This window comes from Clupea harengus, chromosome 22 (genome assembly GCF_900700415.2).
Source record: "Clupea harengus chromosome 22, Ch_v2.0.2, whole genome shotgun sequence".
NCBI lineage: Eukaryota > Metazoa > Chordata > Actinopteri > Clupeiformes > Clupeidae > Clupea > Clupea harengus.
In genome coordinates this window covers 4,861,650-4,880,286 of record NC_045173.1, presented here as the reverse complement: position 1 = coordinate 4,880,286, position 18,637 = coordinate 4,861,650, and the positions used below count along the sequence as shown (strand labels likewise).

At 41.2% G+C, this 18,637-nt stretch overlaps 1 protein-coding gene across 1 annotated transcript; it reads right to left on the bottom strand.

Annotated features, from left to right (window-relative positions):
- Window positions 1-448: 448 nt before the first annotated feature.
- Window positions 449-18,276, bottom strand: gucy1b1 (guanylate cyclase 1 soluble subunit beta 1). The gene is made up of 13 exons (XM_012831750.3): window positions 18,115-18,276; window positions 17,646-17,719; window positions 13,395-13,495; window positions 13,127-13,245; window positions 12,695-12,892; window positions 11,129-11,359; window positions 10,351-10,467; window positions 9,738-9,868; window positions 8,256-8,453; window positions 5,168-5,405; window positions 4,215-4,355; window positions 2,261-2,415; window positions 449-1,998 (listed from the first exon to the last, which is right to left on the bottom strand). Exons 1-13 carry the CDS (start codon window positions 18,115-18,117, stop codon window positions 1,866-1,868), a joined length of 1,839 nt encoding a protein of 612 aa, XP_012687204.1. The 5' UTR covers window positions 18,118-18,276; the 3' UTR covers window positions 449-1,865.
- Between the last annotated feature and the right edge of the window lie 361 nt (window positions 18,277-18,637).

Here is an 18,637-nt window from a genome sequence, read left to right as displayed (position 1 = left end):
TTAACATCCAGCTTCCACAATGTGTCAGAGATGTGAAGGTTTTCATTCAGGACAGTTTGTTCACAGATCAGCAATGGGGTTATTTGAGTCAATAATCAGGAATCGAGGAAAGTGGCTTTATAAGGGCAACACACAGATTTGGCCCGGGGTGTTGGGAAGTGACTCCAGGCCAAGGATAATATTTTGTGTTGTGAGGTTGCTTGCTGCTTAGCTTAGTAAATGTCTTTAAATAAGAATGTAATCAGTATTAACTGTAGATCATGGATTTACGTGTGTATGTATGTATGTATGTATGTATGTATGTATGTATGTATGTATGTACTGTATGTGCAGTATACTGTTCTTGGAAACACCTTGGAAAATGGAAACACCGTCTTGGACAAATTTCACGCTATTACATTTTTTACTTGTTTAGAGATAGAGATAGAAAAAGAAAGAACGAAAGTCATAAGAAGCGCCATCGATTGCTTTATTAGTTTTCATGTTTCACACTAACATAACACGGGAATGGATACCTTGCATAACTTCTCATACCTCAGAAGATGCCTTGCCAATTCTGAAATGCAAGTGAAAAGCAAAATATAGCACCTCCTAAAAATAACGTCAAAGCATACCTGGCAATGTTACTAAAGATCAGATCAAATCTAAATAGGCCTATATTCTTTCAGACACTTCATTAAAAAGGAAGAGGAACCTGAAGGTAATACTTTGTGAGGCACTTGGCACATTTCCCCATCAGGAACACAACACAGTATAGGAGCACATTTCAGAAAAATCACAACCACAGTCTCATTTGGTTCATAAATAACTTAAGAATAACTTAGATAGCTGTTGCCAATTGTGATCTTTGAAGTGGTACAAATGTGTGAGAAAAATAGAGCCTATATTTCTCTGTTGAAGATACATGATCTGCACCTACTCTCTTGCATCAAGATCATCTGGTCACAAAGGTAACTTGACATAATACAGGTCAGAGCTTCAAACAAAAGAGGACGTGAAAACAGATTAAAAACTAAATTTAATAAAACCATAAAACCTAAAATACTACTTAAATATATACCGGTATGCAAGCTATTGACGATGGCACAAACTCATATGATTGGTCTTCTGTCAGAATACGGTTATAATAATTAGAATCAAACAAAGGATAATTGCAAATTTCTGTTTTAGGAATAGAGCTACTTAAATATGAACTCAAAGTGAGATTACGTATATTATCATATATATATAATACTATAAATTACGACAGCAATTATGGTCCACATTTTGGAAAGTGTACATACATACAAAAAATAAATAAGTTCTGCTTTGCTTAAATACAGCCCTGTGTTCAAAAGCACATTTTAAAAGGCTTATCTTACTTTTTGAAGCTTATGATAATATTTATACATATATAAATGTGAATGTCAGCTGAATAACATTGGATCTTTTTAATCACCAACAATACTGTGTTACCTTACCTTGCCTGAGAGCCTCCATTGTCTAGCAGTCTAAATCGATAACTTTAAAAGGAGGCATCCAAAGGCTTAAGGAATAATAATATAAATAATCACAGTTTGTGAACTCTAGAATATTGAGTTGTCAACCAAGAGCAAATACAAATCATGTTATTTTAAGATCTGTTTTGGTGTCTTAAGCCAACTGCCTCCTATAGTGAATGTTTAAGCGGGGAAAAAACCAATACAACATACAACAGGATTCATACAAAAACCATACATGAAAATGCACACTATATGACTTATGTTAATAACATGTAATTAATGATTCGTTTCACTGGATTGTGTGCAAGGTAAATATGAGGTGGCTGCGCAATTAGGGACGAAACTCAAACATTTGAAAAGGGGAGTGACTGGTGCTGTAGGACACTAGACGTTTGTTTCCGGTGTCTTCCGTGACAGGAACCATACTTTCATTGGTTCCTTTTTACCCTTCATAGCGATTGGCCCTCTATACTCCAGATGGAACTGGGGATCTGCATTTTCAGCTGACTGCAAACACCTGCAACACAACAGCACCCCCATATCTATTAGAATTGTACTGCTACAAACATCAAGATGAACAAAACCCCATTGCCATTTATGTGGTAGATACTTTCAAGACTCAAGAGAAAGATTCAGATTTTATTTACATTTGAATTGAACTGGTGCAAACAATGCAGGACTAAGTGCTAAAATTGCTATATTTAGATATTTCTCCTCTCAATCTTTGAGAGAATAACAAACAATACTTGGTGTAGCACTGGTGTAAAGTCACTTTTCACCTGTAAGTGTACTCAGATACATTGATCTTGCCCCTATCTCCAGTGGTCTCAGTGCGACTCGTCAGGTTAACAGTGTTTCCAAACAGGCAGTAGCGGGGCATCCTCTGGCCAATGACCCCTGTGACCACCTCCCCTGTGTGGATCCCTATGGTTATCTGGAGGAAAAAAAACATCATCTTCATCATTTCATTGTTTACTTATATCCCTGAACAGATGTCATGATATCATAACAACAGAACCTCATGGATGAATTAGTTATGGTAATTCTCCAGTGCCCAGCATTGCTGTGAAGAGTTTTGTCATGAAAACTCTGCTCAGTTGCATCAGAGTCTAAGCAGTTGCAGAAGTGTCTCCATGTCTACCAGGCCTGTACATGAACTCATGCTTACCAGTGCCCTGAATGGAAATGTTTACAAAGAGAAAAAAAAAACGTTTAAAATACTTCAAAAGCCTGGAACGTCTTTGGAAAGTCACTAACTAATACTGAAACCCTTACATTATAAATTAGAGATATGGAATTACAAATATACTTTGTATCATTAAATAATAGTGCCATATTAAATCTGTTATTGTGGCATGTTGACATTTCTACACTTGCTTTCATTTCGCAGATTGTTTTATCTTTAGGGACATGTTATTTTACGCTCTTATTAGGAAGCCTCTCCACCCTTATATTACGGATTGTGTCCCCAAGTGTCATTTGCTAGTGGCATGATATTTATATATAGTTCATGCAAAGACAGAGCCATGTGTTTACTGTAGCAAGGCGCTCGCCTGAAACTACTCATGCCTGCCTGTGAAAAGGCACGCTCACATTTACATGTTGTGCCTAACCTCTAGGGAAGAAACACAGTAAACAGCCCATTTAGAGACGCTGGTATTTCAGACACATTTCATGGGATACACCACTGTAGGACCTAATACGTGATACATTTATCTGTGCATTGTATCCAGGTGAGAAAACACAGTGCTGTTTCAGCTCTGTTTAACTCTCAGGATGGTACGGCACTAGATGTTCATGTGAGTTTATTTTTACATATGAAGGACTTCAGGCTGTACTTCTGCCAAGCTACGGTCTCACGTGCGAGTGTGTGTGTGCGTGTGTGTGTTTCTGAGTGTGCGCATGCGTGCGTGTGTGTGCGCGTGTGTGTGTTTGTGTGCGTGCGTGCGTGCGTGCGTGCGTGCGTGCGTGCGTGCGTGCATGCGTGCGTGTGTGTCCGTGTGTCATCAGACCAATGAACAGCCTCTTTGTTTAGCCAACCCCCATTTTCCAATTCCACATCTTCGTGGGTCACTGATACAATAACAACGACAACCAGTCTGTTTATACAAATGACCAACTGTGGAGTATCACCCTTACAACAGCTTGCAGACTGTGAGATGTCCTCAGTGCCTATTTCAAGCAACACATGTATGCATCAGCTCAGACACTTTTGTTCATAAAATTTATAAAAATGAATATAATCTATTGAAATAAATGCCTTTAAAGAACACAGAAATGCCTGTTCATGAGTCTGAAATGCATGAATGGTGACATTACCCCTTGAACGACACTATCTTCTTTCCACTGACAGTTTTGTTGCAAAGTGGGTGGCATGTGAGTTTTCCCAAGCGCTGATTTGTCTGCCCAAACAAGGTTGGACTTGAGGGAAGTGGCATGTTTGTGGGTATATCAGCCCTGGGTTGACGTCCAAAAGCAGGGGCTGATAGACGGATTTGCCTACACAGAAGCAGCTGTTCACCTAGCTTTCAAGAGATCGTCTCAAAACTCACATTTCACCAGTTTTGGAACTACTCAAGGCTGTATATCAACTGAAGTGCAAAAGGGGCTATGCATATGAAGGCATAAATCATGTAGTCTAAAAACCTGAGTGAAAATGTGAATTGATTCAATGGGCAGAATTTTAAATGGACGGTACAACAAAAAAGTGAAGCACACATTTCTTATTCTTACCTGTACAGGTTCTTCATCCACCTTCACCTGGCCAGCGATCTCCATCATGTCCAGGGCCAGGTGGCAGATGGACTGGGCATGGTGGGTGCAGGGCTCTGGGAGCCCACTAACTGTCATGTACTTATCGCCCACTGTCTCCACCTGTCAGGGCACAAGGGGAACAAGGTTGGAAGCCATTTTAAGTGTTGAGGAATGCAGGTTACTGGAGGTGGAGGAGAGTCCTTGGTTCCCTCAAATCACACTGTGGATTGGAATGCTAACTACTCATTTAAATGTGAATCTCTAAAAGTTCCATATTGTTTTTTTTTTTTAATGACAGATAATATCCATACCCTTTCAAACAAAAAAACCTGAACAGAATCTACTGTGCATACAAATATTATGATCTACAAATTTTACTTTTACTCTCTCTAAAATTTGTGAAAAACACTTGGCGCAGAGCGTGAAGTGACCTATTCCTGCACGAGAGAAAGGAATCACATCGATGCGGGCGATGTCTGTTTTGGAACCAAAGACATTTGGCCACTGGCTAACACAGCAGTTATAGGGCATGTTTCTGAAGTCCTGTTGAGCTGAAGACAAGTGAATACACCACATGACAAAACACTTAAACAGCCATGTCTCCACTGCGATGGCCATGTCCATACAGAGACTATAAAATTCTCAGACCACCTAGCTGTTGGAACGGTAAAAGTAAATATTACTTTCTTTGGTTAGCCAGTTTTGGGATTCTTGCCTTGTGCTCAGTGTGGTTAGCACAGCTTCTGAAACGGCATTCTTGTTTAAAGGCCTAAAGACTACATTTTCAAGATGACATGAGTTTCCTTGATGATTCATCTGTCTTTGCAGCATAAGCACTGATCATAAGTTAAAATGAACTGACATTTATGATAAAAACACAATAAGTAAACATTGATACACAAGTGATTTACATCATAAGAAATGTTTCTAACCTTGTAGACATATGGGTTCCTCTTTGTGTCAGTAAGAATATCAAATCTAGTGTACAAGTCGTTGAGCAGGTTGACAATTTTGATAGCTCCCTCAGCCGAAGCGTGCTTGCTGCAGAAAGCGTTGAATCCCACGATGCCGCTGAAGAGGATGGTGACGTTGTCGTAACGCTTGGCAGGCACAGGTCTCTTGTGACGCAGCTCATTTGCCACTGATGGTGGCAACACAGAATATAACAGTCTGCGGAAAAAAAATCACAAAGCAGATAATGAAATCAACCTATTTAATACAATTCGAGTGCTTGAACGCGTCCTATGTGGGTCTGTATTAAATGGGCATGTATTTGCACAAAAGGCAGTCCTCTTTTTAGTCCATTTTCACACAATACTTTCACAGATTTAGCAACCCAACACCTATGGATATAAACATCACCCTCAAAAATAAATCAATTTTCTTCAAATATGAATGAAGCACAAATGTGTTCAGAGCATTCCAGTGTGCCTCCTTTCACAAGTGAGGGAAGTTTAGCAGGGAGAAATCCATGGCCCCGAAGGACATGTTCCTCAGAGTCTTATCTCCTGAAGCAGAACTCGGGAGTGTCAAGAGATGTTGTCATGGTAACCACCCAAATGTATTACCTTGGGGTTCAACGTGAGACATGTTAAATAATATATCACGTTTCACAACCCAATGTTTTAAAAATGCAACCTATCTGCAATTTCTGGAGGGCAGAAGCACTGAGCACACCTCCACAGCGACCGTGAAACACGTGCAGACAACCTTTCCCCTCCCCCCTCCTCCCCTCTTTTCAAGAACAGGCTTATGCTTCGGGGCTGTTAATGGTTTGGTTTGGACCAAGACCATTATGTAACTATGGAAAGCAAACAGTCTCTTTGCATCTCAACCCCGAAATGTCTCACAAACGCCTCTTTGCTCTTGTCCTTGTGCTCCTTTCCTCTTCTCTGTCTGACATATTTACATATGAAGGCTGTGGCCAGACGGCCACAATGACTCTGTACTCCATTTGCTTCAAAAATGTGACTTGAAAGTGTTTTCCTCTTCCTTTATGAATTATATGGAAATTTCCATCAGCCTTGGAACTAGGAAATAACATTTCGGTGTTGTGAATTATATGCTGGGAGAGAGCCTGCGCAGGCAAACAGGCCTGGCTGCACAGATAAGCGTGAAACCATTCATCCAGTTCCAGCCACTGCACTTTTCTCAGCAAGTTATCATCAGATGCTGAGCCTCCAGAGGTGCGGGGAAGCGGCGCGCAGCGGTGTGCAGTGTGCTTGTAAAAAAATTGCTGAGGGGACGACTTACATATTCATGAAATGCTGTGATTGTTAGTCGTCTCAGCCGAGCCCTTCTTGGACCTCCGCAGCAAGGCTGACAGAAGCATTAATGATTAGAGACCTCGCTGGGTGCCCACACACACACACACACACACACACACACACACACACACACACACACACATATGAAAACACACAGACATACTCGCGCACACACAGATCCTCATGAGAGGCAGGGTAGAAGCAGGGCAAAACAGCTGCTCTTGTAGCAATTCCATACACCCTATGACTACCAGGTGGAGGCTAAACAGTCGAGCCTCTCCAAGGGGTGACATAATACATCTACTGACAATTAATAGGAGAATAGGGTGTTTGCTGCTAATATGATGGGTCGTTCAGCACAAACCATAGGTGTCTGGATGAGCAGATGCTGTCTCCTGCAGCAGAGTTATCAACGCTCTAAATCTGCCAGCTGAGTTTTGATGCTTCTGCAACTGAGGCAAATCCAAAGGAAAACCTCTTCTCTTGTTTTTTCAAGGCTGTGCTTGCTAATAACACGAGTCCTAGCATAATACCAATTAGTTTTCTGCCGAAAACCAGATCTTCTGCAGAAGTGGCAGCTGGCATTTGAAAATTGGGTGAAAAGGGGGAAAGGTTGTGGATAATTTATCTCACAACAATAATAGAATAGTGCAGTCACATCTTCCTATCTCATCCCTTAGATGTCTAGTACATGGCAAAGGTTGATCACAAAACGTCATTAAAATGACTGACTGGCAAACAATTAATCTAAGTAATCCACTGATCTAATCATCTAAATACCATGCGCAGTCACTGAAAACAATCTTGCAACCCAACTTATTTACATATTTGTATATCACTTAATTTTCCTGCACTTAAAGTTATTCTAGTGTGCTATGTTTGAAGCCCGAGTCCCACCCCCACACACACACAAGCCTTACAGTTCACTTCACCTCTGCCCATAACAAAAAACTAATGAGATCTTCCTTTGCTCTCCTCGCCATCGCTGCCACAGAGCCAGGCCAATTAGAGATGACGGCTCTCTCAGCAGCCAGGGTCTTCAGCCTGGACTCCATCCACCGCCGCAAACTTTTTACAGAGGGAACCCCTGCCCCTCTCTGCCCTCACAAACAGCTGCCCGTGTTTGCTGTCTGGATGTATGAGAGCCAGGAGGCCTGCTGGAGTACTGACCTCAACTTTGATTCAGACAAACATGTCCTGCTGAGGCAGACACGCTCCCCTCTGACAGCTAGCGGCTACAGAGTTTATTATTACAGTGGTGGAACAGAGGTGGCCATTTTATACGTGGACCTTCAACTTCAGTGAATGATGTATGAGTCTAAGGCACACCATGAGTGAAGACTAGAGGCAGTCAGCCAATTGGGTGACATGTCCATAACCTGTCAGGTGATAGCCAGCAACAATCTGACCTTTCAAAAAGCAGGCACTACACTAATGTGATTAGGCGGAGTGGTACAACTGAATGTTCAGTCACAATCTCAGGTGAAGCTTGCGAACAACATGGTGTAATGTCAACTGAGTTTCCTTTCAAACCTAGTCTGCCTCTGAGGACCAGAACAAATAGAATATCTGCTATCATATCTAAACAGAATATCTGCTATCATATCTAAACAGAATATCTGCTATCATATCTAAACAGAATATCTGCTGTTGATCAAAACTGAAGTTGCCAAGAGGATGTTGTTCAACTGAACTAGGGTGGGCTATTGGATGGGACAGTAGAATGAGTGTGAGCCTGTGCCCCATCACAGACCTGTCTGTCTTCTTCTTCTCATCCTCCAGGGCACGGAGCGTGTGCTGTAGGCGGTCGGTGAGGATCTCCAGCTCCTGCGTTAGCTTGTACTCCTCTCGGAACTGCTCCCCCAGCAGCACCAGGTCCCGTGTGGCGTCATGCAGCGGGATGTCACTCAGGTACAGGCCCCGCCTCGTCAGGTCATCCAGGTTCATGACACTAGTCAAACAAGTAGGAGTGAGAATGAGTGACAATATGGTAAACAGCTGGTCCTCTTCACGTGACCTGTGAAATATCTCATACGTCATTTCTCTTTCCAAGCCATGTGGGAGGAGACATACTGATAAAAGCCCAGAACACACACATTAAAATGTATATCTGTACAGTATTGTGAATGTTATAATATAATTTGGATAATGTGTCTGTTAAGTAGCTCACTATAAATATTCAATTCAATTCAATTTTATTTATATAGCACCGAAACAATACAATTGTCTCAAGCTGCTTTACAGAGCCCAGGGCCTGAACCCCCCTACAGTGATGACAGGGGCAAGGAAAAACTCGGAAGATAACTTGAGCAGAACCTCAGCCCATAAGGGGGGGGGGGGGTGAACATGTAACCCCATACAAACCACTACAACAGGTAAGAATGGTCTCTTTAACCAATACAATGTGGCAGAAAGTAATCCATTTCTCACACAATGGACTGCTTTAATTCTGTCTGGAAAACTACAAGAGAAATCCAGCTGTGGGTTTGACTGTGCTAATGTTGTTTTCCCATGCAGAGAAACACGCAGTGCGTTCATGCTTGACTGTATGAGGCTGAGGCGGGTAGCTCAGACTGCACTCGTGTTATACAATTACTCCACTGCGCCTGCGGTTACTAAATGAGAACCCATCATTTGAATTAGCACTTCACAGAACCCCACAGTCAGCCCACAAAGCCTGAGGGGAAGACAGCAGGTATGGAGTCCCAATCCCCATGCAGCTCCTTAGACTGAGTCTCAGTGAATGTGCTCATCACAAGCCTGGTTTGTAGTACATTCATTTTCATGTCTTTATTCAAAGTGGGATGTCTAGCAGAGTGTGCGTTTTTAAGCATGTCAGCATGTTAATGGTACATGTAACTCTTTACGTGTATATCTTTACATTTTCTATATTCCAATCCACTCAGAAACCACCATAAAGCCATATTTTCTGAGGTGTAACGTGTCACTTTGTGCAGTAAGCACTCAAATAATTGGCCCTGTGGGAATAAATGGAGTTTGGTTCAGTTCAGTCATGGGCCCTCTGTTTCTCTTCATTGCATTTCAGACATTATTACATTTTGCTGCTGTTCACTGTTCTGCTGGGGATGACTCTTTGAAAAAAGAATGAAGTAATAATGTAAGAAGTAATAATGAAAGCAATCACAATAATGATGATGACTTTGATACCTATAATTATCATCGTCATCCTGTTAATGATGATGAAAATGATGATGATGATGATGGTCATTCTCACCTTGGGGAGCAGAGGAAGAGGATGTTCTCGGTCTCGGGGAGGGAGATCATCTGGCCCTTCAGCCGGAGGCAGCTGCTCTCGATGTCCGTCAGCTCGTCACTCTCTACCGTCTCCATGTTTAGCAGCCCTTCCTGTATCCAGGCATATCCACAGTATAACATATATATAACACAGTACCCCCACACACACACTCACACACACACACACACACACACACACACACACAGTACCCACACACACACAGTACCCACACACACACGCACACACACACACACACACACACACACACACACACACACACACACACACACACACACACAAACACAAACACAGTACCCACACACACACACACACACTCACACGCACACACACACGCACACGCACACGCAGATATTATAGCCTGTAGCAATAGGGCTACAGACCATCAAAAACATACAACTCAAAAAGTAAGCAATGTAAACATAATGTAATGTAAATGGCCAAAGCAGTCAATGCTAAAATAAAGATTTTTTTATTGTTATAATAATGCTGTGTTTTTGTGGCTGCTGCTTCTCTGTAGTACCTTGTTCTAGAATGTCTTGTTTTTGCAGTACAGAGACTTTGGTAGACTCACCTTGCTGCGAAGCACGAACACAGTATTAATGTGGGAAAGGATTCCATGGAAGCCGAAGTCAATGTGGGGACGCACCAAGGAGAAAACTGAAGACAGGTTACACACACCGGGCTGGAGCTGAGGGAAGAGAAAAACAAATAGAACTTTTCAACAGAGTGTCTATGCAGCTCACGTTCTATGTTTAGAAAACTCCTCCAAAGGCAAAAAATCTTTGCTTCTCAAGGGTGTATTTGGAAGAATATCTTTAAATTCAGCAAAATGACAAAGCTTGATGAATAACGACCAGAGTTAACAAACCATAATGTAGAACAGAAGCAGGAGCAAGCAAATATGCATTTCATCACCCACGCTGTCTACCATTTTGACACATTTTAAGTAATACACACAATACTTGGCAAATCTAGTACATTTTCACTTGAAAGATGGAAACAAATTATTATCATAAGGCAGTATTCTGGACAAATATACTTCAAACATCTTTTGCGTTATGGAACTAAAAGTGTTAAGAAGGCTATGGTGCTTGAAACACGTAATCCTCTGATACAAAGTTAGAGGAGGTTCCAAACTGAAGGCCTCAGCTTTGTGCCATTTGTGACCATGTTTATAAATAAACTCTGAAACTTTAAAGCCCCCTTCCTATCTTTTTAAAAAGCCAATGCAGACACTGGTTTTTCTCGCTTTCACTGAGAATCTCTTTGAAGGTACCACAAACATCTAAGCATGTCACATCTGAGCATAGCCACATTTCCATACGTGTGATGGCTCAGGAGGGAATTACCTGTGGCAGGACTCTAAAGATAGCGTTGCCACACTGTGTGAGCGTGAGGTCCCTGTCAAACATCAGGTGAAAGGGAAACGCTTTGCAGAAGGTGTAGGGACTGATCCGTGTCTCCTGCGTGCCGTTCTCCTCAAAGCCATCGAGGTCTTCGTAGAAGGCCTCTTCCTCCGACTCCTTCTCCTCGATCAGGAACTTGACGTGGTCACACTCCTCCCCCTTGTGCTGAATGACCTGGTTGTGGGGACAGATGACAGATGACATACGTGAGGACTCCCATAAAAGCGGGACACATGAACAGAGAGAGAGCTATACAGATGGATGGGCTGGATCTTCTCATCCAAGAGATGTGAATTGACAACTGATTCACAACTTAGACTTGTTTTTAAGTGTTATTCATATTTAGAAAAGTCAAATAACACAATCTTTTACCATGTTATACACTGCCTGTGCTAATTACTACATGTACTGTTCTGTATTGTACTGCATGGTTCTAAGTGCATGTATATCATGGTTGTGTGTGCTTATTTCTGTGTGCATAATTCAATGCAATGGTACCATTTCTGTGGTACCACAGAACAAGGAGAAATCACTGTGCATGTGTGATATTTGTATTCACGGCCATGATTGTAAACAAATTTTAAGTTAGGCGAATTGATTTGATTATTTCACTCTCTGACTGTCAAAATAACACCTTCAAAAATAATGTTATCAGACAGGGGAGTGGTTTGAAGTGCGAATCGTGGCGAGACTGGTAAATGCAGCTTTTTTCCCAGGTTACTGAGCTCATGTTGCTGACGTCAACCAACTGTCTCCTCGCCCTGCTGTCACCATGGCAACGCTGGCTAACATTTCGAGAAATCAAGTGTCACATTTGAAAGGGCTGACAATTCATCTCTTTCATTTTGTGCTCGGCTTACAATGAAAAAACAAGTGTGGTGCAGTGTGGTGTTCCAGAGATGTGATTAGGGCTTGATGGGGAAGGAACCTTTCATGGAAAAGAGAAACAGAGCACAGTAACACTCTTACATTGAACATTCTCTCTTACTTGTATACTTGAGGGAGAAAAACACGTCAGTTTGTGTTAGCCACTGTGTTAGCCACAGAAAATATTTCACTACTGGTGAACTTCTACATGTTGAAATATTCAGTGTTTCTCCAGTAATTGTTAAATAAATTGCATGTATTGTTAAGGAGGGAACAATTAAGGTCAAATTTTTCAAATGATTTATCCAGTGATAAAAAATAAACAAATTTTCCTTCCAAAAGCCAACTGTTCATTTATGAATTAATGACTTATTAATGCCCCATATAATTATCCAAGCTGATTAGCCTGCTCTCATCTAATGACAAACTGACCAAAGAAAGACGTACAGAAAGACCTCGCACCTACATCTAAAAATACATGTTGTGAGTCACAGCAACTGTCTGGGGCCAATTTCAGATTAGTCCAATGTCAGAGTCAACACCCTGGCGCAACACAACCTTCTCACTCAGCCTGCAGGCCACGAGGGAGACGGATGGGAGAGAGAGAGAGAGAGAGAGAGAGAGAGAGAGGCAGTGCCTCACCTTCATCTCGATTTCTGTGCCATGGATCTGCTGAGCGACCGTCTTGATGATGCCGATGACGATGTCCTGCAGGCCCTCTCTCTCCGAGTAGTAGTGCAGGACGAGGTTGTTCCCTTTCTCGCCATCAGTGCATCGGAAAGATGGCGCCCGCATGCCCGGATAAATGGTGCCCAGGTGGTCGTGCAGAGCATCTAGATTCTGTCGACCATGAAAAGAGAGGTCAGCAAGACGTTCTGTTGTGATGTTTTTGTCCTTTCATCCTCCTGCGGTGCTTTGTTTCTACTGTGCTCCAGTGCAAGAAACGCTGTTTATAGGTTATGTAAAATGATATTGTGTCAATGGTACTGGATCCAGGTCACCTGAGAAGGGAACTGCCTGAATTTTCACATTTATTTTTTTAATTGATATGAAATGAAAGCCGCAGCCTCTTACCTGCAAGAATTCTCGAACATTGGACCCTAACACACGTAGGATGGTGTCATATCCGGATTCTTGGCAGAACTCAAAAAACATTTTTCCAAACATTTGCAGAATTTGACCTGCCTCTACCTCTGTGGGAGTAGGGAAATGTATTTCAATTTGCAACATTTGACAAGATCACATCCCTCTCAATTTATTTATACTAACCCTTCAAAGTTTGCACCAAGTACAACAAACAGTGACAACAAAATAATATTAACAAGCCAAAAATAGCACTTACTGAGAACCTTGCTTGCAGCAGCAACCAGATCATAGGTCTTGGAATCTTCATAAATTATTCTGACCAGGAACTGGCCTTCAACGTCAAGCTGAGCTTCTCTCCTGCTCACAAGGAAAACTGAGAATTACCCATTTGTCTTTTATGGGCAACCAACATCTGTCAAAGACACACAGAGGAAGGTGGAGGCATACAGGTACATACAAGAGGGGCTCTTGTACTGCTCTTCAGTGACCCACCACTCCCAAAAAGCTCATGAGATCCTTTTGAGTATACTAAGTGCACGTTTTTCCATTTCTTACAAGACCCACAAGCAACCTTTAATAACATCAGAGCTACAACTTCCTTCCAGTCATGTTTTTTATTATACTATACAGCATACATCATAAATTTAAATACAGCATACATCATATGTATTAGTATACAGCATATATTTCAATGTTTAGTCTATATTTGACTATATATCTGATATTTCAGTATGATGTCCTGTTTCAGAGATAGGTTGAGAGTCAGCTCAACTCTGTCCTTGGTGAATTATGCTCTGTGAACATATTCAGACCAGTGATCCTGCTGTAAGTAGGATTTGCCTTTGCATATTTGCATTTCCCACAGAACATGGGTAAGATAACAAAAGCAGGTGTTTGTCTGTCAGATGTTGTTTATCTGACTCCACAGTATCTGAGGCTTTCACACCTGCACTTTGCCCCTGTCTAATAAGTGAGCCAGACACTAACTAGCATCTCTTCTCTGGTGCACATTTAGTACCAGAAAGAGGAGAGGTGACATTCAGCTTTATTGTCCAGATCTGCTGTAGCAACAGTCTCCCTCTTGATCACTAAATACGTATTTACTCTTAGTGTGACTAAACATTATAGTCCATTCACTCCAATCGTTCTGTTTTATTTGCACATATTGCTGGAACATTCGTCTTCTGCTAAGCTTCTGGAGACTGGGAGTCATCTTGCCAGTATTTTGATATATCCACAGGGCTATCCACTCACAGATATACCCACTCATCTCCCCATCACCTTTTGTACTCATGCAACCCCATGTCATCACACCCCCACCCCTGTGCTTTCACTGTTGGGACTACTGCATTTACTGTGACAGTTCTGGCCAGGTTCATGCTGGACCCCATTAGTGCTGAACAAATGTATCTTGGTCTCATGTGACCAAAGGATGTGCTCCCAACATCCATCAGGTTTCTTTTCATGTTCTTCTGTTTTCTTTCTTGGATGCTATTCATAGAGGTTGACATTATGCCTTTGTCTTTTACCCTGTCTGACAGAAACTCCAATTTCCACTGATAACTAAGTAGCAGAGCACTGTCCGTGGTGTCATCTTAGGAGGACAGCCACCGTGCTTCTGATTAGTGGTATTATGGCTCGTTCTATACCTCCTGATTACTGGATTGACGCTCCTGATTTTTAGTTGGTCACTGATCTTCCTGTATACTTTTCCATCTTTGTGAACAGTCAATCAGATTTTTCAATTTGGCAATTATTTTGCATGTGGAGCCATGATGCAGATGGACACGGCCCAGAGGTCATTTTAGAACTATGTTCATGCAATTAGGCTAATAGGAAATCACATGGGTACTCTTGTTTCAATGATCAAAGTTCTTCTAACTAGTGCGTCAGTTATCACAAATGTATTCACTTTTGTTGCATTGAGTTTCTACTTTAAGATCTGTATTTCCAAAGCAGTCTCTAAAGTATTTGTTTTTTTCATAAGAAGAAATATTTAACTTGTCAACAATGCAATTTCTGAGAGATTATGCAATTTTGAATCATTCAATATTTTAGAGATATATCAACCATGGGTGGGAGCCTGATGTACAACAGCCTGGATGCAAGGCAGGTAGAGTGGTAGAGAGCGTTGGAGTCATGGGATCGAGGCAACTGAGAAAGGCACATAACAACGCATTACCCTCAAAGGGCAGATATTAAAACCTCTACCTTAGGGCAGCTATCCAGACAACATGGGAAAATGTTATTGAACGTTCAAGGACCACCCTAATGTACAGTCACAGACATTAGGCATACGAGGGTATAACATCAACTGTTCAGTTGATGGTTGACAAATTGTTCCTTTAAATTAATTCTCTTGGGCACATCAGCGTCAGATGGAGCAAGGTCATGGCCAAGCACTAGTATGTCTGATCTGCTCTACTGACCGGCTGATAGTCCAAAATCATTCATGTGAGCATATCTAACCTGAACAGAACAAACATAATGTCTGAACGGAACAGACATAATATCTGAACAGAGCCTGTCTGAGCCTCTCCACAAAGGATACATATGCTTGACACGATTTTTTTTAACTTCCTAGCTGTTTCTCAGAAACACAGCAGAGGCACAGGTGTAGTGAGGTTATTAGGAGTGGAGGAGTCTTTGGTACTGCCATTACAGATCAGTCCGTGGTGTCTGTCTTGAACAGGCAAGGGGTTTCTCCCATGCCTTTAGCTCCTCACATGGGCCTCATTCATGGCCTTCACAAATACAAAAGATACACATATGTTCTGTCAGCTCTGATCGTGTCTTTGGTAAAACTACAAGAGCCAGGAGATTCTTGCATGTTTTTTCTAAATGGTTTTAGAAAGTACAGCATGACATTCCCCCATCACATGTACAGTAGTTGTGAAGGGTTTTGTCAGAGCAGTGATGTTTCATGTTGACCGTTCCGTCCCCTGGCAGTGGAGCAGGAAAAGGCAAAAATCCAAAATGTTCTTGTTCACCTGGTTCCTAATTTTCTATTTGGCAGATAAGGAAATGAACACACTGAATCCTGGACGAATTTGTTCCTCAAAGCACTGTCTAGTCACTTTCTCCTCAATGACCCTCCATCTGTTGGCCTCTGACCCATTCAACAAGCATCTTTAGCACTAAATACACATTTTTAACATACAAGATTTGTCCAGGAGTCCAGAGTTTTGCACACACACACACACACACACACACATCTTCCCCCATGCAGAGGGTTCACAAGGCTAATTGTACAGTGTAACAGCTCAGATGTCTCTCAAGATGTCTGCAGGAAGTCCCTGAATAGCAAGTGCAGAGGTCAAGTCTTGGAGGGTTTGTCTTTTCCAGAATGAACAAACTAACAGCAGACATGCCAACACTCCTCATTCACAGAACTCACTAACCAATAGTCTGTACCTATTCTTTTCCAAACACGGTATGGCTAATGTGATGGTATATGTGTGGTAGACAGAACAGGGTTAAGCTGGGAAAACAATCTTAATTTGCTATCCTGGCACCGAACAACATTCTCTCCTCGTCATTTCTACCAGTACAACACCTGAACAAATATCACAATGTGAAGCAACAAATGTAAACCAGAAAAAAAAGGTCCAAACAGTCTCAAAATAGAAGCAGCGTGAATAATTGCACCATTAATCATGTCCATTCCGTGGTTCCCAGATAACTTTTGTGATAACATGAAGTTCAAATAGTTCTGGTTAGGTGAGATTGCACAGGCTCTACAAAAACATGTTTAGATAAAGACAGCTGTGACTTAAAAGGATGAAATGAAAGTCAAGTCTGGGAGACAGGAGACCGGGGAAAGTCAAATAAACTCCACTCACTCAATGTTTGTGAGTTGGGGGAAGGGATGGACCCTAATTGTTTATACATAGTTGTGACTGTGGCACCTGGTAGACTCTATAATATAGTCATGGCATCTTCAAATCTATTTAAAACACACCAGTTATCAGTTGGAGCACAAATCAAGGAAGAGTTAAATGTACATCTTAAGAGGGAACTATAACAGATTGGTTAAAAATCATGCACAAATTGCGTCTTTACAGAAGAATTTGAAGATCAAATCAGTGATGAATACTTCTAATTAGTTGCTGTGCAGACAGTTATCTCAAGAGTATTATTTCTGATTTAATCCTACCTTTAATCACACTGTTAAAATGCCTTATATGTCATCCACTTAAAGTTTATTCACTTCAAGTGAAAATGTCATTTCTCATTGAAGTTTTATCATCTCTTGATTGCAAAACTCCATCCTCCCATGATTTTGCAAGTTTACCATGATCGTGGTAACAAGCGTCCACTTTCCCAGTGAAGATTAGATCAATGACACATCTACAGTCCCGTTAGCACAACTGATGTATGCTACAGGCCAATTCATACTAGCACAGACATTAATGTTTGAAGTGAAAAAATTGAAAGGAAAAAAATGTGCAATCAATAAATGAATAACTCGTCACCTATCATAAAAAGGTAGGCCACCAAAACTCACTTGATGTCTTCCCACACGTCTGGTCCATAATTTCTCAGGACCAGAAGTTCCAAGGCATGGTTTACAAAACCGTACTGCAAATGAATCACATCAGTATGTTGAAATTAATCATCATTTCAATCACCTATTCAATTTTGAATAGATCAAATACGCCCATGTGAATGAATGCAAGTGCAACTGGAATCATGGCTATCCGACGGCTCAGTCTCAGTGATTGCCAAACACATCGTTCGTTCAGCTGTATTTGGCTACGATGTTGAATTAAAACACATTTACAACGCATTACGTTATGCATTTACATTGGACGAAACCATCATTTAAGACTTAAGACATTTTTCCTGATACTCTGCAGAATCATTTTCTCTACTGACGTAACCGAAGCTAAATAGACTAGTCTTCCGCATTTACAAACACAAAATTGCATCTGAATAAGAAGAAATGGCCTCTTGAAAGCGATATTCGTACATACCATGATTTAGAAACGACAAATTGCTCTTTTCCGTGAAACTCTCCGGTATTATTTCTCAGCCCTAAATACTGTTATTGCTATAACTAGAGGTTGTTATGTAGGAAACCACCATTCCTGAAAATATTTCTCATGAGATTGACAACAAAAGCGTCCAATAGAATGTCAGCGTTCTGAACAGCGAGCCACTCAGAAAACGAGAAAGGAAGGCATGGCTGAAATGATGCACATTGATACTGCATGTGGCCTTATCTATAAAAATAACACCTAACAAATCCCAAATGTTTGCATATCTGTATTAATATGATATATGTGTTTAATGTTTTATTTTGAACCAATTGTAATCAACCTTTTTAACTTAATGATGTTTTTATTTGCAAGCCAGTACGCTTTATAAAGTATGGATATAAATCACAGATTCCTTCTCCATATTATTTAGGCCCATGTGGTTTATAGATTAATATCATGGATCCTGGGTTGTGGTATTTGGCTCGATGTACATAACCAAGTTATTGAAATATTCAGT